Source organism: Calliphora vicina, chromosome 1 (genome assembly GCF_958450345.1).
Source record: "Calliphora vicina chromosome 1, idCalVici1.1, whole genome shotgun sequence".
Classification (NCBI taxonomy): Eukaryota; Metazoa; Arthropoda; class Insecta; order Diptera; family Calliphoridae; genus Calliphora; species Calliphora vicina.
This window is the reverse complement of record NC_088780.1, coordinates 58,414,186-58,438,993: the sequence shown is the minus strand read 5'-3', so window position 1 is coordinate 58,438,993 and position 24,808 is coordinate 58,414,186. Positions and strand designations below refer to the sequence as shown.

At 29.8% G+C, this 24,808-nt stretch overlaps 5 protein-coding genes across 6 annotated transcripts in view; 2 read left to right on the top strand and 3 right to left on the bottom strand.

The window, feature by feature from the left end:
• Positions 1-24,808, bottom strand: part of LOC135962753 (saccharopine dehydrogenase-like oxidoreductase) — a 485,871-nt gene that overhangs the window by 12,811 nt on the left and 448,252 nt on the right. The gene's annotated exons all lie outside the window — the stretch shown is intronic.
• On the top strand, positions 1,005-3,450 carry Mrm2 (Mitochondrial rRNA methyltransferase 2). The gene is made up of 2 exons (XM_065514610.1): positions 1,005-1,412; positions 1,468-3,450. Exons 1-2 carry the CDS (start codon positions 1,050-1,052, stop codon positions 1,855-1,857), a joined length of 753 nt encoding a protein of 250 aa, XP_065370682.1. The 5' UTR covers positions 1,005-1,049; the 3' UTR covers positions 1,858-3,450.
• LOC135962737 (venom serine carboxypeptidase) lies at positions 1,916-3,679 on the bottom strand. The gene has a single exon (XM_065514600.1). The coding sequence runs from the start codon at positions 3,477-3,479 to the stop codon at positions 2,025-2,027; it is 1,455 nt and encodes a 484-aa protein (XP_065370672.1). The 5' UTR covers positions 3,480-3,679; the 3' UTR covers positions 1,916-2,024.
• Positions 5,594-22,153, top strand: Ire1 (serine/threonine-protein kinase/endoribonuclease Ire1). Its single transcript, XM_065514593.1, has 9 exons — positions 5,594-6,035; positions 6,156-6,270; positions 12,338-12,775; positions 12,837-13,059; positions 13,130-14,196; positions 14,350-14,540; positions 20,309-20,473; positions 20,543-20,857; positions 20,932-22,153. Exons 1-9 carry the CDS (start codon positions 5,835-5,837, stop codon positions 21,496-21,498), a joined length of 3,282 nt encoding a protein of 1,093 aa, XP_065370665.1. The 5' UTR covers positions 5,594-5,834; the 3' UTR covers positions 21,499-22,153.
• MICU3 (Mitochondrial calcium uptake 3) overlaps positions 21,928-24,808 on the bottom strand; it is a 42,243-nt gene continuing 39,362 nt past the window's right edge. For both annotated transcript variants that reach the window (XM_065514595.1, XM_065514599.1), the window contains one exon: positions 21,928-23,688. In XM_065514595.1, the coding sequence (XP_065370667.1) occupies positions 23,617-23,688 (72 nt within the window). In that variant the 3' untranslated portion in view covers positions 21,928-23,616. The remainder of the gene's footprint in view (positions 23,689-24,808) is intronic.

The window sequence follows — 24,808 nt, the reverse complement described above, 5'->3', positions numbered from 1 at the left end:
GAAAACAGCTGATTACATTTTTATGTCCAATTTGTACTAAAATTGTTTTCAAGTTGCGTGCTGCCTACGTCACCGCTTTCAATTTTTATAAATTTTGACAAACAGTATATGTAAAAGACTATCAAGAAAAACTTGATCGTGTGGCTGCAGTGTAAATGATGGGTAAAATCACTAGTTCGGGACTGTCTCCTAGAACAGCTGGGATGTGTAAATTTACACATGCATGTGTGATTGTGTTAGTGTAAAAGTGTTGATTTACTTGCACTGTTGCTATCCAAAAAGTGTCCCAAACGTATCATCTTGAAGTAGAAACTCATCGAATATGGTGTTGTAGTTTCACATTATCGCGTGCAAAGTAAATTAATAATAATTATAATATATAATAAATAAATATAATAAAATATAAATAAATTATAATAAAATAATAATTAATTTACTTTGATCGCGTGCTATTTCTATAATCAGGTGGTGTCGATTCTGCAACAAGTACAACATTTACAAAAAACACTTGCAATTTGTTTATATGGTTTAAGCTGTCAAAGTTTGCCTGTTGTTTTGGTTACCTTTACGTTTGTTGTAGCATTCGCCGCAAGGTGCATTTAATAAGGTGCCATCGGCAGCACAGCTGATTATAGAAATAGCACGCACAAATGTCAAACTACATATATAAAAAATATCCGCCCGTATGTCAAACTCTATATATAAAAAATAAGTGAATTCGCCTGTATTTATTTCAATTCGCCACTGCTGTCACCTTGTTAAATACGCCTTGATTCGCCGCAACAAACACAAGATTATTTGACAGTTCAAACATCTAATCAACAGCTGTGCTATCAACACCACCTGGTATACAAAAACTAATTGTTTTTGAATGTTAACTTCCCATGCGTGTTAGTTTAACATATTTTGACAGCTGATAAACATATGTTCAATGTTTTGATTTATTTAATTCGCATTCTGAATAGGTATATAACCAAATTATTTACATTTTATTATTTATTTATAGGTTGAATTTTAAATTTATTTAAAATCATTGATATTTTTTTATAATGAGTGGAATTATGCTGAAAAGATCGTTTAGTGTATACAATGCGTTAAGAGCCAAACAAATACCAAATAATTTGAAAGGAAAAAGTAAAAGTTCACAGGAATGGTTGACGAGACAAATGGCAGATCCATATGTGGAGAAATCCAAAATGATGAACTATCGTTGTCGCAGTGCTTTTAAACTATTAGAAATAGATGATAAATATCACATAATAAAACCGGGAGACACAGTGATCGATTGCGGAGCTGCACCAGGAAGCTGGACACAAATCGCAGTGGAACGATCAAATGCCAATGGAAATATGGAAAATAAACCCAAAGGGGCCGTATTCAGTATGGATTTGTTACATTTCCATGCAGTACCGGTAGGAATCATTTCTTTTATAAATTTCTTTAATTTTAATGTATTTGTAATTTTAGGGCGCTACTATATTTGGAGGAATGGATTTCACGAAACCCGAAAATCAATTGCGTTTAAAAGAAGCATTGAATGGGCGACAAGTTAATTGTGTTTTATCAGATATGGCTCCGAATGCCACTGGCGTAAGAATGTTAGATCAAGAAGTTATTATTAATCTCTGTTACGATGTTTTACGTTTTGCCTTGGCCATGTCAGCTCCTCAAGCGAATTTCGTTGTTAAAGTTTGGGACAATGGTGATGTCCCAAAGTTGGAGAAGAATATATTAAGATTCTATGAAAAGGTTAAACGGGTAAAACCACGGGCCAGCAGAGGAGATTCGTCTGAACATTTCTTTGTTGCGAGAGGATTTAAAGGTCTAGAAAATGTTATTAATGAAGAGAAGAGATAAATTTGCTTTATTTTTTTTATTTGTATAACTACAAAAATTAGTTGAGTTCAAAAACAAATTATTCTAATTAAAATTTCATATGTATTTATTTCGAATTCAATTCTCAAAAATATAACATTAAATTACATATTTTTGGTTTTGCTTTTAATTATGTGTTACTTAACGATTTATACCACCTTTTTGTAATGAGTTAAATGGTGTATTAAATTAAACATCCATTTTGGTTGATCGGTTGGAGCCATGTGTCCAGCATTACGTACCATAATCTCAATTAAATTTCCAGCATGTTTAGCATAACCAGCTATCTCATCGTCAACTTTCCAAATTTGACGTGGTGCAACCTTGTATATCGCAGCTGCATTAAATTTTAATTGTTTCAGATAATTACGAGTTAAGGGGTAAGCGACAATTATGTCCAATTGGCCATTATAAATGCAAACAATATAACTCTCCAACAGTTCAGCAATCCAAGGTGCTACAGTATCCATAACGTCACGTTTCAAAAATATTTCAACTTTATTTTCACTATCCAAATCGTGAAACGTAAGATTTCCCACGTGAATTGAACGACGAGTCAAAGAGGATTGGAGAAAATCACCCATAATTTTACCATAGTCGTCTCCCTTAGTGTGCAAATAATTGTAATAGTAATTATAACCAGTTAGATTAGAAAACAATGAACCATTCACCAGGTCACCATTTAATAGGTTATCGAAAATGTCAAAGGCACAATCCATATCGTGTTTTTCAATACATTTTACTCCTTTGGCTTCCGCATCGTGAAATTGTTTTAAACCGTGATCATCAATCAAACCCAACTGATATAAATAGTCTCCATATTTTAACTGATGTATAGGATCTGACAGACCATTTCCAATGGCCACACCCTTTAGAGGTATTATTACTCTGGTGTCAACAGAATTTTGAACTTTGTGAATGTGGTAAGCCAAGGCGGGAACATATTTGCCGGCATAAGATTCGCCGGTAATCCAAAATCCAGACACGTCACTCCACTCGAACAATTCATAGAGCTGTTGCATGGCCTCATGTAAGTTGTGCCCAACGTCCTTTTCATTTCGTGCATAGCCATCGTCGCTATCGGTAAAAGAAAATCCTGTACCTACTGGATTGTCAATGAAAATAAGATTATGAGTTTTACTCCAGGTATAATTTCTTTTTTGTAATTTTCCATGTGTGTCGAATTCAAAAGGACCGTTCTCGGTAAAAAGTCCAAACAAAGAGGATGCACCAGGACCACCTTGAAGCCACAAAACAACAGGAGAATAGCCAGGATCTTGCTCAGCCGGAAAGTACCAAAAGAACAGGTTGGAATTAAACTTTGGATCGACCGTCAAATACCCAGCATAACTTTCTACGCCGTGATACTGGGTACCCACTACTTTAGCTTTTTCTCGTATATCTTGTCGTTTTACTTTTGGGTCATTGATTAGGGACGTAAGAAACAGTGGCTCGCCTGGATCACCACCATCGTGAAAAGCTTCAAATCTTGGATATGGATTAATAAAACTTTTACGATATTTAGGGCGTTCTTTGGCCTCACATATGCTTACAATTAATGCAATTACCAATGCAGTTAAAACTGCATGATTTGCAGTTTTCATGGTGACTTTTCGTTCTAATCAAAAAAATCCGAATTGTGTTTGAATGCAACTGCTTTTATACGCACTGTACCGATTATGTGTTTTTATAAACAAATACTTTGTTTTATTTCGATTAGATAAGAGTTTTACTGTTGAAAACTCTTTATTACGCCTTTCCTTGTGGTAGAAATGTTATTGAAATGCAACAACGATTAAAGTGCAAATAAAATTCAATCGTTCAACCGGCTTATGAACAATAAAAACCCCATATTTTTATTTTTTAATTTCTTATTTATTGGTAGAGTTCAAGGCGAATTTATAGAAGGTGACGACAGAACTACAACAAATACAACATATACAAAAACAACAGGTACTTTGTTTTTGTAAAAAGATAAGTGAACTGTCAAAGTTGCCTGTGGTTGTTTTTGCTTTTGGGTTTGTTGTATTTTTCGCCACAACAAACACAAGTGAATTGACAGTTCACTTGTCTAAACAACTGAATAAAAAAAATAATCAGCTGTTCTTCTGTCGTCACCTTCTATAGATTCGCCTTGGTAGAGTTGTATTTTAATATTAGTATTGCTTGACAAGCATAAAATTAGTAGTGGGGTTCTATAGTTGAAACAAAAAGTTGTCTTTTAGACCATCGACTTTTTATTTTACTTTTATCATTTTTTAGTGTAAACATTTTATGCATTAAACACATTCAAGACAGCAGGCTACCAACTTCAATCTGTCAAAAATAAAATGCACACGTTTATATGGAGACGATTATTTTAACGACAGCACAGCTACACGGCCACACGACTACTCATGCCGATGTAGCCGAATTAGGCTAATTTCTATTTTTGTCAGCTACAAAACAGAAATAGTGTTGCTAATATAATAAACAAATGTAAATCAAATTAGTGCTTAAAAAAATATATTTTTTTACTTAATTAAGAGAAGTTTCTGATAACCATATTGAAATAAATTAATAACAGGTACATAATTAATTATAACCATATATATATTTTTACTCAAAATAATTGTTTCAATCTTAATTACTTTGGAATTTTGTACGGTTATTTTTTATTAAAGTGGCACCACTGAATTATAAATCAGCTGATTACTTTGTAGCTGTCGTCTTTAAAATAATTCAGTAGCTGCCACACGACTACAACTGTAACCAGCAGAATTTGTGTTCGTGTAGTCGTGTAGCCTGTTGTCTTGAATGTGTTTAATGCATTATGGTTGACATAATTATTGCTGAGAAAAATGCATTTCGAAAGTTTTGGAAAATTTTAATCAAATATTCGAAAATTTTCAGACCAAAATCTTTAATTTACAGGAGAAGGTAACTTTAGGTCTCCATGTATCAATATTTTTGCCGCAATTATCGAATTTGATTGCGTCCATAAAATTTGGGATGTGTAGATGGCAAATTGTCATATGTAGCAATCCATTGCGCAAGGATTGTTCAACTGATTGTGAAAAGTTGCAAGGCAAAACTTGATGCGTTTAAACGTGAAAGGGATTTCAAAGCTATTTTAAAAGAAAATGGAAATAAAACTTCTACAATTATTATCCAATATAAATAGGCTCAAAATTTTCAGTAAACAAAGAGTGGTCAAAAGAAGGTAATCCAAAATTCAAAATAGCACTAAATATCGTTAGTTTATTACCTAATTAGAAACTAGAAATAACGAATCATTTGCCACAACAAAGAAAGGAAAAATAGTTTTCCGGAGGACTACAATAGCGTGTGTCGTGGAGATGTAATTTTTTAAGGTGATTGTCGACTTTATAATTTTTTCTTATTTTAGTAAAATATTTATTGAACACAAATGTATGTGACTGACCATATGTGATAAAATTTTTGTCATGATAAACTTCAAAAAGGTTGTCAAGGTAAAAAATTAGGTACATATTTTTATCCTATTTTATATAGGTTGTTTCCGTTCTTATAAACGGGGGTATTTAAAACTTTCAGTCTCATAAGAAATTTACGACGTTTGTGTATAAAGTGTTTGCTCGTGAGCCAGAGTTTTCAGCTGTTTCATTTGCAAGAATGATGGCAACACCGGCTCAAGCACATGCTTGACATAAAGAAATGCAGATGTGTCAATTCACACTAGTTTTTTCTAACCACTTCTTATTTGACAATTAAACAATGATTTTTTCTACTTCGGGAATACGAATATTGTACAATGTGCGGAAAAACTAATTAAAAGTTATAAGTTTTTAATACAAAGTGCGTAATAAAACTGAAAAATTGTTTAATTAAACAAACTAAATGTTAAAAACAAGAAACAATTACACAAATAATGAGAATAAGAGTGTAAAGAAAGTGTGTGTGTGTGCAAGAAAAAAGAAAAACAATCAAATGAAAACAAAATGAGACGAATGAATTGCGGCTACGATAAAATGGAAAAATCATTTGTTCGCAAATTTTTTTATTGTTTAGTATTTTGTGTTATTATTGCATCAGCCTCGGTGTCGGCTACGATAGCATCAAAATCAACGACACCATCAACAGATAGTGCTGAGGTTGTTGTCGACGATGTTATTGTTGGTGGAGTGATTAATACAGCTAAGGTATGTTTTGAATTTTCATTCCAAGAGAGAAAATAATAATAAATACCAAACAAAAATCAGTTTTTCCACAGTTTATTAGGAAATTAAATGTAAATCTATATTTCAATTTGTATTTTGTAGGATTGTACCGATTTAGCCCGTGATGAAGAAACTCTAATGGTATTTTCCACATTAGGGGGCGGTTTGACTGCAATTGATCCGATAACAAGTGAAATACGTTGGACTATAGCTGATGGTAATTATAATTGTATTAAACCATAATTATTTATCGTTATGTGTACATATTTGTATATAAAGTAGACATATTCATTAACATTGCTATTAATAAATTCATATTCCATTCGAAACATAAACCCATGTGGTAAAGCTATACATTTATGTTTGGGTACTTGTTTGAATTCTCTAAGGTACAAATTTCAGTATGACGAATAATTCGTCAAAGTAATTAAATTTAAAATAAATACATACTTGCTATGGTGGTTAAATATAAATATTATGCCTCTTATGTTGTGGTTTCTACCGGAATTTTATATATAAAAAAATCTTAAGAACCATGTTTGGTTTTTATTTAACATGAAAAAGGCCGATACATATTAGAAATTGTTTTGCTGCCTTGTAACATTTATTGGCTAATTTAATTTTAAAATCAATACATATTTTAAATTATTTGACAGAAATTTAAAAATTTTTAAATTTTCTAAGAAAATTAAATACCTACCATAAATATAATTTGGAACCCAAGGCGAATTCAATAAGTTGATAATATTTATGAATAAGTATTAATCATTGTTTTGGTCCACCGAATTTAAGTTTTTAAATGTAGAATAAATAATTTTTATTTATTTAAGTGGTCTGTGTCTAATAGTTAATATAATAAAACATGAAATAATTTCCATTATTAAATATTAAAACAGTTACTACCTAGGTATATTTAGTATAATTTATTAATTTTATTGTATCATATATTGTATACATTAACATATATGACAAACTTTATTCATTGTTATATGTGTTTGAATATATTCACCATATTTGTAAATGTTTGTTTTTAATTCAACCCTCTAAAAATATTTGTATACATATTTTCAATAATTTACTGTGTACATATGTTTTTATTTCAACTCTCATTATGGAGTTTTTTATAACTATGTAATCTCATGTTTACATTAGGTAAAAGTCAAGTTAATTATTTATTAATATTTCCTATCGTATGAATGCACATATAAATGAGACAGTCATTTGTATTTGGATGACGGTTATAGTATAATTGGCAATTAAAATTTTCATTCAGATTATTTAAATCATTAATTTTTAATGCATTCAATCTGGCTTGTATAATAGTGGTAAGGTTTGAATTCCGAAAAGTTGATTTTTGAAAACAATCGGTTGTAATTTTAAAATTTTAATAAAAATGTATTTTCTATATTTCTTTATTTTTTTTCTCCATTACCCCTCTTGGCAGCATTAGGCTTCCACAAAGCATCTCCATCTTATACGATTTGTTTGCAGTTGTTTTTTTTCTCGCATATTTCCCATGTAAGATTGCACTCCTTGTTATTGGAGTATATTTCTTTATTATTCCACCAAAAATAATAGTTTTTTATTTATTTTTGTATGTACATTTATGTTAAAATTCGTTAAATTTTACGAAACACTTTAATAAAAATAAGAATAGTTCGAAATTGTATGGTAAATATGTACATTGTAATTTGAGTCTCCTTTCGAATCGAATGGCGGTTTAAAACCACTATTTTTCAGGTGTTCAATTCATTTAATTGAATAATTATACAAATAAAGATGTTTCTATTTCCAAATATAAAGTTATATATTTTTTAATTTGTTGGAATAAGAGGCATTCACGCCATAAAATTCGAAATTGCTAAATTGTTTCTTATCACTGACTTAAGCATACCTCTGTAAAGTATTTTAATAATCAAATAAGTAGTTGTATTAAAAAAATAGATACTAAAACATGTACTAGTTTTGGAACGCGTTGCAAACAAGTTTCGCATTCTATTGTATTTTATGATTATGCTTAACATACTATAAAATTTTACATCCAATGTTATGATTCAAATATTTCTATAAAAACATAAAAGCATTTTTGATTTTCTATTAATAATGTTGACTTATTTTTTTTATTAATATTTTAATAATAAGTGCAACAAAGTGATTGTAAATTATCGATTGTAAAACATTATCAAGATTTTTAATTTCTACAATCTGATGTTCACCAGATTGTCTGATAAAACGCGAAGTAGAACGAATATAGAAAATAAAATTAACAAATCATTAAATCAAGTACATTTTTATATATTTGAATTTGCATTCAAAATAAGAAACAATTTCATAAAAAAAACTTTCAAAATTTAAAATTTTTATCCAAAAACCCATTATTGTCATCGGTTATCAATAGAGTTTACAAAAAACCCTACTGTCAAATTTCGCGGTTTCGGTTTCAACAAAATTAAAGCCGATAGGAGCTAGTTTATAAAACATTATGACATTTATTAATATACAAAAATGTTATAAAATCGTTCCTCATATTCTGGTAATTGGTTTCCGAGATATAGCCTTGAGAAAAATTGGATGTTCTTCGGAAAAATCTAGTTTCAGACAAAATATACATCAGACCAAAAAATCCAGAATTATAACATTACTGTTATAAATACAAGAGAATTTGATAAACATTTAAAAATAAAAATATTGAAACTACCTTATAAACATATTACTCTACCTCTATTGAGTAGCGATCATTTTTCTAATGAACAACTACTTATTTCTACAGAAGTAGTCTTATCACTAGGGGTGGGTATTTGAAGAGTTTTTAATTTTCTTATCTTAGAAAGTAAAACACATTCGTTCCGTTTAAATTAGTAAACAGAAAAATAAAATACAATAGCAACACAAATTAATAATACTAAAATTGTGTAGAAACAGCAATTAAAGCAAGATTTTGTCATTATTAAATTTTTGCAAATAAGAAAAAACAAATAAACACACAATATTGCACATTTTTCATATCAAAATATTTATGATGTTTTGTAGTGTTGTTTGTATGAATGCATGCATGTGCTGGGAATTGTTTAAATTAGAACGCATTCAATGTCTAGTAGGTCATCATAATTTTTATAAATGCGTTTAAATATACATATCTATGAACGTTTACATATGTATATGTACTATCAACATAAATATTTATACAATAGTCGAGAACACATGTTTGAATCGTTTCACATATCGATGGCTTAATATAGAAAGGTCGTATCTCGTTTTTTTCAAAATCGAGTTTTTTACATATTCTGGTAGACAAAACACAATAGACTCCCTTAAAAAATTCAGTTTCCTATGTTGACGAATAACATATTTACAGTAATTATAGAAACGTTTTTTAACATATTCTGGTAGACAAAATTCAAATAGACCTCCATTAAAAAATTCAGTTTCCTATGTTGACGAATAGCAGATTTAGAGTAATTATAAAAAAGCCCTAACTCATTTAAAAAATCATTTGAAAGAAAAACCCCGTAACTCATTTAAAGTGGAAATTATATTTTTTGGTTTATATTAAAGCAAACTACTTTTCTAAAAATATTTTTTTATATAAATCAAATTTTTAGTTGTTTTTTTTTCAATTTCACTTTCTGATATTATTGAGTTTTTTCCTTCTCCTGTAAAGTAACTAAAAGTTGAGATACGACGTTTCTATATTAAGCCATTGATATATATGTATTGATTTATAAACATCCCAGCAGTTCTAGCATACAGTCCCGAACTAGTGATTTTACCCATCATTTCGTGATTTTACCCATCATTGACTAGTTATTTTAACACGTGCATGTCCTGACACTTTTTGATTACAATGAGACAGTCCTATAGCTGGTCACATAGCGCCAGTTACTTTACTATCTACCTAACTGGTTACTTGATTAGCTACATAACTAGTTATTTTAACATGTAACGGTGAAAATTGACCTCAAATAGTCAACTGAAAGGACATTTTATAGACAGTCTAATTAAGGACTGCTTGTAAACAAACCTTCTTCCGACAACTCTACAATGGATTGCTTTCTAAAGTGCAGTACAAAATAAACGTTTAAAGTGACTACACTCTAGATTACTTAGAGACAATTGTCTTCATGCTAGATTATCTGGGATGTATAAAGTAACCAATTGTCTTCTCTCTGCACTACAAAGTGCACATACGTGTCAAATGACCCAAAATATATTGTTACGTTTTAACCTTTTCAAAACGTTAGTTTATTTCCTTTAAATAAACCGGATACTTTTGATTGCAAATAAAAGCCGTTTAGTAGTTTAAACATTGTAACAACTCTTTATTTATTCAAAATGTACAACAACCACAGAATTAAATAGCCACTCAATGTTTTTTATACACGTTTATAAATTCTCAGAAATACAGACACAATTTATAATGTACACGAATTTACTTGAAAAACACAACACACTTTAAGGCACTGAGTTGATGTTTATTCGAAAAGCGTCCCTGATAAACTCACGCAACCTCTGCCACTATTTATAACACTGCATTACCATCTAGAAAGCTCTATTTCTACAATGTTCCTTAACTGAATATTCGAATTCAAACAGCGTTGCCAACTTACTATCAATGGTCAACTGAAAGCTTTTATTTAATAATGCCCACAGATATGTTACAGTTTGCTATTACAGCACTGTTATTTGAAAGCATTATGCTACTTTTAAATCAGCCCTTAAAATCGTTATATTTGAATTCAAGTACAATTTCGTAACAATATATTTGAGTCAGCTATGTTATAAGATATTAGTGACAATTACTGTTTAAAAGGGATACATTGACTACTTGCTTAACTGCTGGGATATGTATTGATTTATATCCATACATATCCATTATATTTTACATACAATTCAATTTCAAAGGAAACTATTAAACGTTTAGCCGATTTTGAATATCGCATTGACTAGAGTATGTTTATAAGTTTTCTTTGAAATTTACTTTTTTATATAAGTGTTTTGTGTAGAACAGATATCGAAAATAAGAGGCCCATTTATCATCTTAAGGTTATTAGCTATCATTTATTATTAAAAATTTGTTTTTTCCAGTACATCACTGAAAGATAAAACCTTTATGTGTACAAGATAAGTGTTCGGGAGAAACACAGCAGTAAAATTTAATGATTTGTTGTAAAAGCATGGCTGATTTCCATAACATCACAAAACTTTGAAGTGAAGCAACTTAGAATACTGCTTGTTTTTTTATTTTTCATACAATTTGGGGCATGCAACATTTTCAGAGTTTACATGGTACCGTTTAGAAATGTATGTCTCTGTAAAAAACCAGAATGTAATTTTGCATTTTTTTTTTGAAATGAATAATAAATATCCTTATAGAAAATTTCCTATATAAAATTTAAATTTCAGTATTTCTACTAGTTTTACTATTTTCTAGAGTTCGATCGAAATCGGTTTTTACAGTCCGAAAATGAACCAAAACAAATATATTATACGGCCAAAAATCATTATTCTGCCTAATTACGAAAGATACCGGAACTTTAATGTACTCTTATGACCGACAGAAAAATTTTAGAGCACGTTTCGGCTCATTTTTAGTTACCGATTACTGGTATTACGACGACTTCTGGCCTAATCCGAAACCGAATATACTCTTCATTATTTTCGAATATTTGTTATTTTTTAAATTCACAAGTGAGTCCACATAAAGGATCGTTTCTGATAGTTCAAAAGATTTAATGCTGTTTTATTTTTAAAGATTCCGATGCATTTACATATGTATATAGTGTAAATATGGATATGTAAGAATGCTTCAAATTGATTTATGGGTGCAATAAATTTAGTCCATAAGTTACCTGGAGCTACTAAAAGTTTTAACTAACAATCGATCAGAATGACATCGTCAATGGGGTTGCAAATTAATATTGTAGAAATGGTAAATGGAAATACTAATTGATGGCACTTATCCTTTAACATAGTTGGTTTGTATAACACTGATTGACCATTCAATAGGAAATAAAGGGACCAGGGACACTAAAACAAATGATCACTTGGTACTAATTCCCACGTAAGCCGGTTCTATCTCATGCTTTCTTCAATTTGCACCCAATTTAGCTGGACGGTCTACAAAGTTTTTAGTTTTTCTATAAATTTGAACCACAAAATTAATTAAAAATGTGTACAAATTAAGCATAAAACGTTTTCAAAATAAATATGTTTTAAAAGATTTTTTACTTTTTGTTGTGTATTGCCAATAAAATATTATAACATATATTTTATTATTATTACAGATCCCCCCGTCATGTCAGAACAGCAGCAGAATGTTCATGTCCCGCAGTATTTGCCCGATCCACGGGATGGCAGCATTTATCAATTGGGTGATATGGGCAGTTTGAAAAAACTACCCTACACTATACCACAATTAGTGGCGAATGCACCATGTCGTTCGTCTGATGGCATCTTGTATTCGGGCAAAAAGAGTGACACATGGTTTATAGTCGATCCCAAGTCGGGTAGACGTGAAAAAGTGGGCTTTGATGGTTCGGTAGATGGAGGTGATGGTGAACGTATTGGTTGGGCCACATCGAGAGCAATATATTTAGGTAGAACACAATACACGGTCATGATGTATGACAGTTCACAAAAGAATAAAAACGCTAAGCCGTGGAATATAACATTTTATGATTATAGTTCGATGGCCACCACTCCGGATATTTCAAAAGATTATGGTAAGATCTTAAAACTATTAGAATACAATTTAAAATCTAGTAACATGTTATTTTTTTACAGAATATTTACACTTAACTACCACTTCTAACGGTAATATTTTGACTTTGGATCGCAAAAATGGCAAATTTTTATGGAAGAATGATTTAACCAGTCCAGTGGTAGCTGCTTTCCTTTTGGGTCCTGAAGGCTTGCTAAATGTGCCATTTACCACGGTTTCTGATGAAGCTTTTCAAGCTATACTAGAGGAATCAAAAGATGGCAATGTAAATACAGTTAAACTTTTGTAAGTTTCCTAAAGAATATTTTATTATTATAAATTGTTATTATTATATATATTATACTTATATTTTTAGCCAATCTTTATATGTTGGAGAACATAGACATGGCTTGTATGCCTTGCCCTCATTAGTGGACAAAAATACACCCCGTATTACCACAGCGCCACCTATCAAACTATTAGATGGTCCTCATACGAATATTGATCCCAATACAATTTATTTAAATGATGTATTTGATAATAGCGCTGGAATTTTGCTCGGTCACTATAATGTGCCCAACGATGTTAATCTACAAATTTCTCCCACACCTGCTGTTACAAAAGACGATAGCAATCATCAATTGGCCACGATTAATGCTGCTCTTAATGGCCCCGGTCTTTCTATACTCTCAACTGGCAATGAAAAACATTCAGCCGATATTGGTGTACAAACTGAACCGGTCATTGAATTGGAAATTGAATCGAATATAATTAATAAAACATTTGGCCGCTTTGCTTTGAATAAAACCAAAGAAATTATTATTGATAATAGTAAACAAGTGCGCTCGTTTTTCTATGAATGGTTCATAGATCATCCAAGCAATCAAGTGCACGTTATATTGTGCATTATAATTGTTGTAATGATTTTAATGTTCTGGTACATGTACAGTTCCATGCGTGAGTTGAGAAATCAAAGTGAGAATGGTTCAAAAACTAATGGCAACAGTGGAAGTCGTGGAAGTGGCAGTAGTAACATCAGTGCTCAAGATTTGGTCGATTTGGGAGATGGCCATATACGAGTGGGCAAAATATCCTTTAATTCCAATGAAGTGTTGGGTAAGGGTTGTGAAGGAACTTTTGTATTCAAGGGTACTTTTGAGGAACGTTTTGTGGCGGTTAAACGCTTACTGCCAGAATGTTTCACATTCGCTGATCGCGAAGTGGCTTTGTTGCGCGAGAGTGATGCTCACGAAAATGTGGTGCGTTATTTTTGCACAGAACAAGATCGCCAGTTTCGTTATATTGCTGTGGAGCTGTGTGCTGCCACACTACAAGATTATACAGAGGGTGAACGGTGCATGGAATTGCGAACACAAATATCGGTGTGGGAGGTGATGAAACAAGCAGCTGCTGGACTGAATCATTTGCATTCTTTGAATATAGGTATGATATTTTGTTGGTGAAATATTAAAATTCATTGAATTTATTTAAAAGTTGCATATTTTAACAAAATTTTCTTAAAAATTTTATCTGCAACATATTGCCCTGATAAATTAAAAAAATAAATTTAACTTAATTTTGTGTTATTTATTTCAGTTCACCGAGATATTAAACCTCAAAATGTATTATTGTCTTTGCCCGATGTAAACGGCGCTGTACGTGTTATGATCTCGGATTTTGGTCTGTGTAAAAAACTGAATTATGGCAAAACAAGTTTTTCAAGACGTTCAGGCGTTACGGGTACAGATGGTTGGATTGCGCCTGAAATGATGCGAGGCCAAAGAACTGTAAGTTAAAATATAATATATGTATGTATAACAGTGGTTTATTCAGCTGTGCCGAATTTTATTTGATTAACGTTTTGCAAACAATATTGTTTACTAAAAAATTAAATAATATTAGGTTGCTTTTAAAACTAAACGATAATCGCGAAGGTATATCATTAGCATGGTGGGCAAACGTGCAATGACCCTTTTATGAAAATTTTACTGGAGAGACAAAAAACATTTTTTGTTATTTAAATTATTTCAACTGAAAGTTGTTCCCAGATGTCTGTGGAGCACTGTTATTAATATCCATAAAATGCGTTTCATATTTGTAACGTATTTTCTTTTTGTCAATATACATAATCATTAAGTTGTTGAACCAATATTTTTGCAAAAATAAACTAAAATTTTAAATATTTACTGATAAAGTTTCAAAGTCACATCAATCAACAATAAATCCCAAAGGAGAACAATTATACTTTAGAATCTAAAATTACGATATAAATATGAAACGCGTATATGAGGGATATAGACGCAAAGTCTGTTTGTAGTTTGTCATATTCCAATACCAAATCTGCTTTTAAACAATATAAATCAATGATCAAAAACTACCGATTTAAGCAAAGACAGAAATGTCCATTGGAGATATTATGGACATTTTTTCACTTTAGAAAGTCTGGAATTTCAAGGGTGTTGGAAACACCATAATCATCTGGGCGTGACAGTTGGATGATGGAACAGTTAAGAAGAACTTTCTTTTTAACAAAATTATCTCTGATGTTTCTTTTTATGAAATTATTAATTTTGTGTACACATTTCATAATGTATTAATTACAATTGATGGTCAAATCAAATTCCAAAAATGTCAAAACTTTCAATTTACATCTGATTGATTAAGGTCCATATATATTTTTTTAGCAAAAAGAAAATGTTCTACTTTGCACATCTTATCAATAATAGGTTTATTTACTTCCAAAAAAGTGCACCTCTCTGCCTTTCTCTGTCACTTGATGTAAAATATAACAAATTCTTCCCGATGATAGTTGATAAAATTTGGAAAAAATTTCAAAATGTTTTTTCAAGGTGTTCTTTTTTTGGTAACATTTTGAGATAACTAAAAGCCAGATTTTCAAATGGAGTTTTAAAATATTAAGGCAAAACATAACGTATTTCAAAATAGGTCCTAAAACACTAATAGCTCATATACGTTTTCTTTTGGCCAGTGTCAAATTTTTGTTGCAATTTCATTCCGCATACGTTATTTTAATTTAATTCTAAAATACTGGATAACAAAACATACATATAATAAATATGAGAATCTTTAGAGAAATAGGTTTTTGTTATTACAGAAACTACCATACATATGTTGAAATTATTTGATCCAATTATGTCCAAATATTAATGATTATTGCACACATATTAAGATAATTATAGAATTAATAAAATAGACCAGTGCTTTGTCTATTTTACTAATTATATAGTTATCTTAATTTTCATAAAAAGTGGACTTAATACATTTGGATCCTAAGCTAAAGATACGCATATTAAAAATCGTATTAAACTTTGTAGATTATGCTACTTAAAGAAATATTATCATTCTTTCACTACCACTTGATGTGTAAAGACGTGATTTACTGTGTTTCTTTAAAATTCAATACTAACAAGTTTACGGTTACTTCTTCTGTGATTTAACAACAACTAAATTTAAATATAAAATTTAAAAAAAAAAAAAAACAACAAAATTAAACGTAAAAGAGTTGATGATGTTGTTGCCTCTTCTAGGCAGAACATGAATAAAAAACAAATAACAAACGGTTCTCAGAGAACTGACAACCATAACTATTATACACCTCTACAAACAATCGATGATGGCGATATTGAGGATGAAGTTATCGTTGAAACAGCTGTTAAGGTTAAGGTACCACCAATAACAATATTAAAATGTAAAACTGAACAATTACATGAAATGTGTAGAATAATGGAAGTAAAAGAATATTCTATACGTAAAATATCTATTGGCCTCAAACTTTTTTGCGAAAATAAAAATGATTTTGATAAAGTTCGTGTGGCATTAACAAACAATTTCAAGTTAGAACATTTTACATATGCCTCTAAAAATGAAAAGCCGTACAAAGCGATTTTACTTGGTTTAGATAAAACCGATCCATCTATCATTAAAAATCGTCTCACTAGTATGGGTCTAAAGTGTACTGACGTTAAAATTGTCACTAAAACCAGAGATAATAATGAACAAGTCATTTTTATAGTATATTTCGAAAGGAAATCAATAACTTTAAAGGAGTTGAGACAAAATTACTCCTCCATAAATTACATTAAAGTGAGATGGGAATACCAAAAACCCAATAAAGCTAAAGTAACCCAATGCTATAACTGCCAAATGTTTGGACACGGTTCTAGCAGATGTATGGTCAAAACATTTTGTGCCCATTGCGCTGGTAATCATAAAACAGCCGATTGTAATGCATCTTTCGAGAAGTGTGCAAACTGTAATGGAGCCCATAAAGCTATGTCCCCCGATTGCCCTAGTAGGGTATCTTATAATAAAATTAGACAAAGGTCTCAACCAAATCGCGCCAGACAAAATACTCAAAACCATAACAATAACACAAACTACAGTGCTAACTTTCCCAATTCATTAAATCAAAATGAATTGCCAAATTCATCTAATATGAGATATAGCCAAAATTTTAATCAAACAACAAATCATGAAAATCTTTTTTCTTTTGAGGAATTAAAAAATCTAACATTGGAACTAATTTCTAATTTAAGAAAATGTAACTCGCGTGAACAGCAGTTTGAAGTTGTAACAAGCCTCGCTTATAAATTTTTATATCCATGAACACAAATATTCATATAATACAATGGAACGCACGTAGCATTCGAAATAAAAGAGATGAATTTTTCCAATTTCTGATTAAAACTAATGTCGACATCTGCCTTATTTGTGAAACCTGGTTAAATGATAAAATCTCAATAAAACAGCAAAATTACTACTGCTACAGAAATGATCGTCAAGAAGGCATTGGTGGAGGTTTAGCAATATTTATCAAAAAGAACATTCGTCACGAATTAATACACCCTATAAACACATCTTTAATTGAAAATATTGGTATTAGAGTGTATACTACCAACGATTTCATTGACATTTACTCGTGCTACTTTCCTGGCGGAACCGCAGGAAATGATTCATCGCGTAAAAAATTATTCGCATCAGATATTGGAAAACTAACATCATCCAGTAATAAATATATATTAGGTGGCGATTTTAATTCCAGACACAATTACTGGGGGTGCCAAAGAAGTAACTGTTGGGGAAATATCCTTTATAACAAACTACAACTAAATCATACTCAAATAGTTTTTCCTCATGAAAGCACCTATATTCCTTCTGATCCATCTAGGCAACCATCTACGTTGGATTTTTTCTTAACAAACGTAGCACATAACTTAGCAGCTGTAAAAGTAATAAATGAGCTCAGTTCTGATCATCTTCCAATCTCTAGTGTTATAAATCTTAGAGTAGATATCGTAAACAACATACAATACGTATATAAGAAAACAAATTGGCATCGGTTTCAAACATCAATAAATAGAAGCCTCTCTAGTACTATTGACATGACAGAAATAACAAATACAAACCAAATTGATGAAATGATCGAAATTTTTAACGATGCTGTTAAGAAGGGAATTGATGAAAGTACACCCAAGCGAAGAATAAACCCAGTTGTTAAAGATTTGCCAAATTACATAAAAATAATGATTCAATTTAGAAATATATATCGACGAAATTGGAAACGGTACATGGATATTAATGATCATCGCCAAATGACGCGGTTAAACAAAGAAATTAGTATTGAAATAAATAAGTTCAGAAATCTGACATGGAATAACATGCTAACTACACTGGAAAAATCTTCATCACCTTTTTGGAAGGTTTCTAAAGTTTTAAAACGAAAAATAAACAATATCCCTATTTTGAAAGAAAATAATGAAGTCAGTTTTACACAACAAGAGAAAGCAGATGCGTTAGCCAAATGTTTTATGTCAAATCACAACATTTCATCTCGCCTAAGTGATGCAAACACAATGGATGAGGTTGATAATGTAGCAAACCAAATTCGAAGTTGCAATGTAAATCCACCAGACAACTATTTTGTAAATTGCCAAAAAATTAAACAAATTATCAAAACACTAAAAAACAAGAAATCGCCTGGAGTTGACAAAATAAATAACAAATGTTTAAAAAATCTTCCAAATAAAGGCATAAAATACCTCACAAACGTGTTTAATAGTTGCCTTAAATTGAGCTACTTTCCCAAATACTGGAAAATATCTAAAACAATCCCCATTCTAAAACCTAGTAAACCACCAGATTCACCACAATCATATAGGCCCATTAGCTTACTGCCTTCCACTAGTAAAATTCTTGAAAAAGTTTTAAAAGAAAAATTGAACAGTTTTATTGATTAGCATAATATTCTTCCTCCACAACAGTATGGTTTCCGCAAAGAACACAATACTTCACAACCCTTAATAAAAATAAGAAAATTGGTAAAACAAAACTTTCAAAATGGCAAATCTACAGGGATGATTCTTTTAGATATAAAATCAGCATTCGATTCTGTTTGGCACAACGGCCTTATTTATAAGTTGAAAAGACTTAATTTTCCAGTTGAGCTTATAAAAATTATACAAAATTTTTTATACGACAGATATTTTTCGGTACATATTTATACAACGAAATCCGAGAAAATCATCATAACAGCTGGATGCCCACAAGGATCTTGTCTTTCTCCGGTCCTTTATAATATTTTTACAGCAGACATTCCTATTTTTTCATACTGTGTAACTTCAATTTTTGCGGATGATACTGCTATTCTTAGCTCTGATGTATATGCAGCGAACATAATTTCAAACTTAGAATCGGCTCTGGAAGGTATACAAACCTACTTCAAAAAGTGGAACATTATGATAAATCCTGAGAAAACAAAGGCAATATATTTTACAAGAAAACGGAAGTCATGTTTCTTACCGCAAAACCCAATTCGATTCATGGATCACGATATTATTTGGGAAAACAACGTCAAATATTTGGGAATAATACTGGATCCAAAACTGAATTTTAAAAATCATATACCACATCTATTAGATAAGATTAACAAATTAATTTGTATAATGTACCCGCTTATAAACAGAAAAAGTTTTCTTAGTGTCGATAACAAAAAATTAATCCTAAAATCCATATTTCACCCTCTAATGTTTTACTGTGCTCCAGTCTGGGCCATTTCTGCTAAATGCCATCTTAAAAAACTTCAAATAGCCCAAAACAAACTTCTCAAGATGTTATATAACCTTCCTTGGCACTATTCTACGCAACGACTCCACGCATTGTCTGGCATTGAACTCGTTCAAGATAAAATAAATAGATTAACACTAAATTTCAACAGAAGATGTCAATACTCTCAATATTTACACATAAATGAACTCTAGTCATAATCCTATACTCAATATACTCTAGTATAACATTTTATCCTAAAACCACTGTTTCATAAAGGTTTTTGTAAATTTTTTTCCTTCCTATTCTATATTAAATAATTACTAAAAGCTCACAAAATTCAGATTTAACTACTAAGCAGAAAAGAAACAAAGTTTCTAAACTCTTTAATATATATAAGACAAATGTAAACATTATTAATATATTAAAAGAAATAAAATAAATAAATAAAAAAAAAAGAAATATTAAAAAAAAAATCTTTTAATTTTTATAGACAACTTCAGTAGACATATTTTCATTGGGTTGTGTTTATTATTATGTCCTAAGCATGGGACAACACATTTTCGGAGACGCTCTTAAGAGACAGGCAAATATATTGGCCAATGATTTTAATATGAATCACATGAAAACCGAACGCAAAGAAGAATATAATAAAATTGTAAGTATTTCATCGATATTTACAAAAAAAATAATATTAACTTATTTTTTTGGATTTTTTTGTTTTAAGATTTTAGCTGAACAACTTATCAGCGATATGATAAATAAAGATCCTCAATGCAGACCGCCAGCTAGATGTATTGGCAACCATCCTATATTTTGGAATAATCAAAAAATCTTGGCCTTTCTACAGGATGTTAGTGATCGTGTTGAAAAATTACAGTTTAATGTAGAGCCCTTAAAGTCACTAGAGAAAAATGGTAATATCGTGGTTTTGGAAGATTGGAATTTACATTTGGATCCTATAATAACCGAAGACTTACGCAAATTCCGTGGTTATATGGGAGCAAGTGTTAGAGACCTCTTAAGAGCTTTAAGAAATAAGGTAAGTTTTAATAAAAAATTAATGAAACTTCATTAGTAATGTTTTTTTTTTGTTTTTAATTATTATTGATTCAGAAACATCATTACCACGAATTAACCATAGAAATGCAGTGTATACTTGGTAGCATTCCCCATGAATTTACTAACTATTGGATTAGTAGATTTCCCCATTTAATATCGCATGCCTATCATGCCTTTAGTATTTGCTCAAATGAGCCTATTTTCCAAACCTATTACAATTCCTCTTATCATTTTACTCGTCCCGAGTATTTTGATGCCGACGATGATTTATATCCCACTCTCTTGCAGAGAGATCCTAAACCTTTGCTGAAACAACAACAGCAACAACAAGGCACAAGTAACAGTCCTAAGAAAACATCACAAAATCCTGCACAGGCACGTCAACGTAAGGGTGCCTACAATTTTCGCAAATCATTGGGCGAGGAAGATTTAGCTGCGCCTCAGGGGTTGCTGCGCAATTTTGATAGTGCCTTAGAGGCCGAGGATGATAAACACGATGTATTTGCTAATTTTAAATTTAGACGTTATGCTAAGCCCTCTAATCGTAATTATAATAACAATAAAAAGGATAAAAATGTAACATGGACTTTAAATCCAAACACAACAACTAAAGATGAATAGTTTCTATAGTTTTCTTTCCTAATTTATAACAAACAATTTAAAAAAAAAACTTAAATTAAATGTGCAATTTTTTCGTTATAAATGTTAGATGTGTTTATTCCAAAAATTTAAATTAGCTTTTCTATATTTTTAGATAATTAATTATCTCTTAACGCACCATTTTATTTAAACTTTAAGCGTGAATAATTTTTGTAGCACCATTTAATTTCCTTTAGCATAAAATATACTATTATTAAAATAAAAATTTACTAGTTGTTAAGTTAATTTTTTAGTAATGAATATTTGTTAGTGAAACTAAACATCCTAACGAATCAATGTCTGTGATAATTATACTACTATTTCTTTTCTTATATTTCATTAAAAAAATAAATAAAAAAAAATCATCTAAAATGGTTGCAAGTGTTTTAGTAATTGAAGAGAATAATATATTATATATAAAAATAAAATATCAAATATGTGAATGAACCTTATACCTACCTACAAGTTTATTACTTACCAAATTAATTTTATGAGTTTTATAAACCATTTTTGTAAATTTCATTTTAAAATGAATGTTTTTATTATGTAAATAAATAACGAAAAAAAAAATATAAATAAATAATAATAATATAATGATTGATAATAAAATAAACAACAAACAAAAACACAACAATAATTATTTTTATAATTTTTACATACATAAATATTAGTAGTAATTGTTTCTTAATACAAAATTATTAGGTACAGTAAATACTTAACAAATTAATTAACAAATGGGTAATTGGTAAGTTATCAGTAATTGTTGATAAAAAATGCACAGATCTACTAAAATTGTTTCTATATTCAAATGTTATCATCCAGTCATTATGGTAACTTTTAGCAATTAAAACATTTAAACTTGTCAATGATCTTGCTAAGGAGATTAAATAAGAAGTACACGCAAGATAATAATTAAGGTATATATGGCAATTGATGGCGTTATGCTTAAAGTTTTCGGAAAAAGTTTATATATAAAGTTATGGATTATATATAAAGTTATAAGCTCAATAAATAAAGAAAAAATATTATAAAATAGAGCGAATTGGTCGAACAAATTGATCTCATAAACTAATGATGTATTTTTGAAAATGTTTCTATAGTATTGGTCAGGTCTTTTAAATAAATTTAATTTGATACCAAAGCTGTATTCTTAAATTTACATGAACGGATTTATATGACCTTTGACCTCGAATACATCGAGTAGAGAACACGTTATTTATGGTGTATAATTTTACTGGCCTAGTTTGTAAATTCTTTAAAATACTGATTCTTTTCATTAGAAATGTGCATTTTTTAACAAAATATTTTTTCTGTTCAATCACAAAAAACTATTACGGATTTCTGTGAAAATTTGTAATAATTCGTAATAGTTTTTATGTCATTGAAAATAGACCATATGTTTACAACAAAAACTTTTTGTTATGCTATTCAAAATTTATAAGTTCTTAACATAATGATACATACATTATTTGATAAATGAAATCCAACATTATATTTGAAATACATATGTGTAAGAATAAAACAGAGTTTATAGCGATATTTGTATGATCATGATCATATCGCTATGATCATGATCATATCGTTTGTAACTTATTGAGCGTTTAAAATATTAATAAATTTAATAAGTAATAAATAACAGGTTTTTTAAACAAAATTTTAATTAAATGGCAAGTAATTGATGAATTTTACATAATTTTAAATGATTAGAGGATTTTTAAACAAATTAAGTATTAATTAATTTGAATTTATGCAAAGTTAATAATTTAATAACCTTTTCAGAATGAAATTTTTATTTTATTAGGCCCCAGTTTCACGACATCTGGTTATTTTTTAACTTAATGTTATACTGTCTGTTAAAATAATTTTTTTTATGAAAACTCTCAGTATAACTTTAGGTTAAAAAATAGCTAGATATTGTGAAAATGGAGCTAACGGTTTATAAAATTAAATTTCCATACAAAATTATATTTTTAAAACTTTGATCAAAAAAAGTTATATTATGAATAAGAGTGTTAGTAATATGTTTTAATTAATATTTAGTTTAAATTTGGCCTTGATAAAGCTTCTTTCGTTTAGCTATTTGTTTATATTTTCAATAATTTATCTATTTTGTTTCATTTCCTGTTTAACGCAGACTTTAAAAGCATCCCATCCTTCAGATTTGGCTACCGACTGTAAGTAAAAATTAAATTAATTTAATTAAACCTGATTTATAGCCCAAAAAAAAATAACTGACTTTTAATTGTAACATTTTAAATTGGTTATGTAAAAGGACAAAAAGTGTACATTAAATCAAAAGAGCTAAATTAAAATTTAAATTGAATAAAAAAATTACTATTAGATTTTTAATTGAATTAAAAATAAATGATTTTATAATTGTAATAAATATTTAAAAAGATTTCCTGAATTTCAATATTTTATTATACGCTGAATGCGAACCACTTACGTTCTGGTCAAAATCCATGTTATTAACATTCTGTAAATAATAAACATGACTTTTTTGATTATCAATTCTTTCATTGATTTTATTTAAATATTTTCTTAGCATTTTTATTAGTATTGGCTTTTAGAATTTGAAATACATATATAATTTTGAAAATGTTTGCCAATTAAGCCTAATGATAAAAAGTATGAAACGATAAAAAGCCAATACTACCACCTACATTGGCATACTATTCATCGGTAGATACAATTGAACTAGTGTTATGGATGTTTGCAAGCTTAAAAGACGATTTTGTAAATCAATTATCGAATACTGCTGCGGGGCTAACTTCTAATTGGATTTATCAAAGAGTGTGCAACTTAATATTTACACTGCATTGAACCAAATTAAGGCCCAACTATAGTTTAAGTCAGCTTAAGCAACTGTGCGAATACATATACAACGAATGTGACGAACTATAATATACTTAAGAGAGTTTCGTCAAGTATCGACAAATTTTATTTGCTTAAGCAAAGAGCGAAGCTGGTCGCACATTCCGTAAGTTTGTTTATTTTATACAAAGAAAATAAAGAAAAAAAGAAAAGGATGAAGAAAAATAATTTATTTTCATAAAATAATAAGAAATACGATTGTTTTTAATTACGTGTTGCACATAAATGTGCAAATGGGGCTAAATTGTTTTGAATGCACGTAAGTACATTATGGCCACCTAAAAGTTTCTTCGGATTTTCTTAAGCATTTGACGGACTTTTCGTTCGGTTTTGACATTAACTTAAGCTAGCTTATGCATATTATAGTTGGGCCTTTAGTTTTTATTTCATAATTCCGGTCTATAAATGGACTGAGACA

What these genes read in the sequence shown, in the direction of transcription:
- Mrm2 (XM_065514610.1), top strand. Translation starts at nt 1,050, where the DNA reads ATGAGTGGAATTATGCTGAAAAGATCGTTTAGTGTATACAATGCGTTA. An exon ending in TACATTTCCATGCAGTACCG is followed by an intron (nt 1,413 to 1,467) that starts GTAGGAATCATT and finishes TTGTAATTTTAG; the next exon opens with GGCGCTACTATATTTGGAGG.
- LOC135962737 (XM_065514600.1), bottom strand. Translation starts at nt 3,479, where the DNA reads ATGAAAACTGCAAATCATGCAGTTTTAACTGCATTGGTAATTGCATTA.
- Ire1 (XM_065514593.1), top strand. Translation starts at nt 5,835, where the DNA reads ATGAGACGAATGAATTGCGGCTACGATAAAATGGAAAAATCATTTGTT. An exon ending in ACGTTGGACTATAGCTGATG is followed by an intron (nt 6,271 to 12,337) that starts GTAATTATAATT and finishes TTATTATTACAG; the next exon opens with ATCCCCCCGTCATGTCAGAA. An exon ending in GTAAATACAGTTAAACTTTT is followed by an intron (nt 13,060 to 13,129) that starts GTAAGTTTCCTA and finishes TTATATTTTTAG; the next exon opens with CCAATCTTTATATGTTGGAG.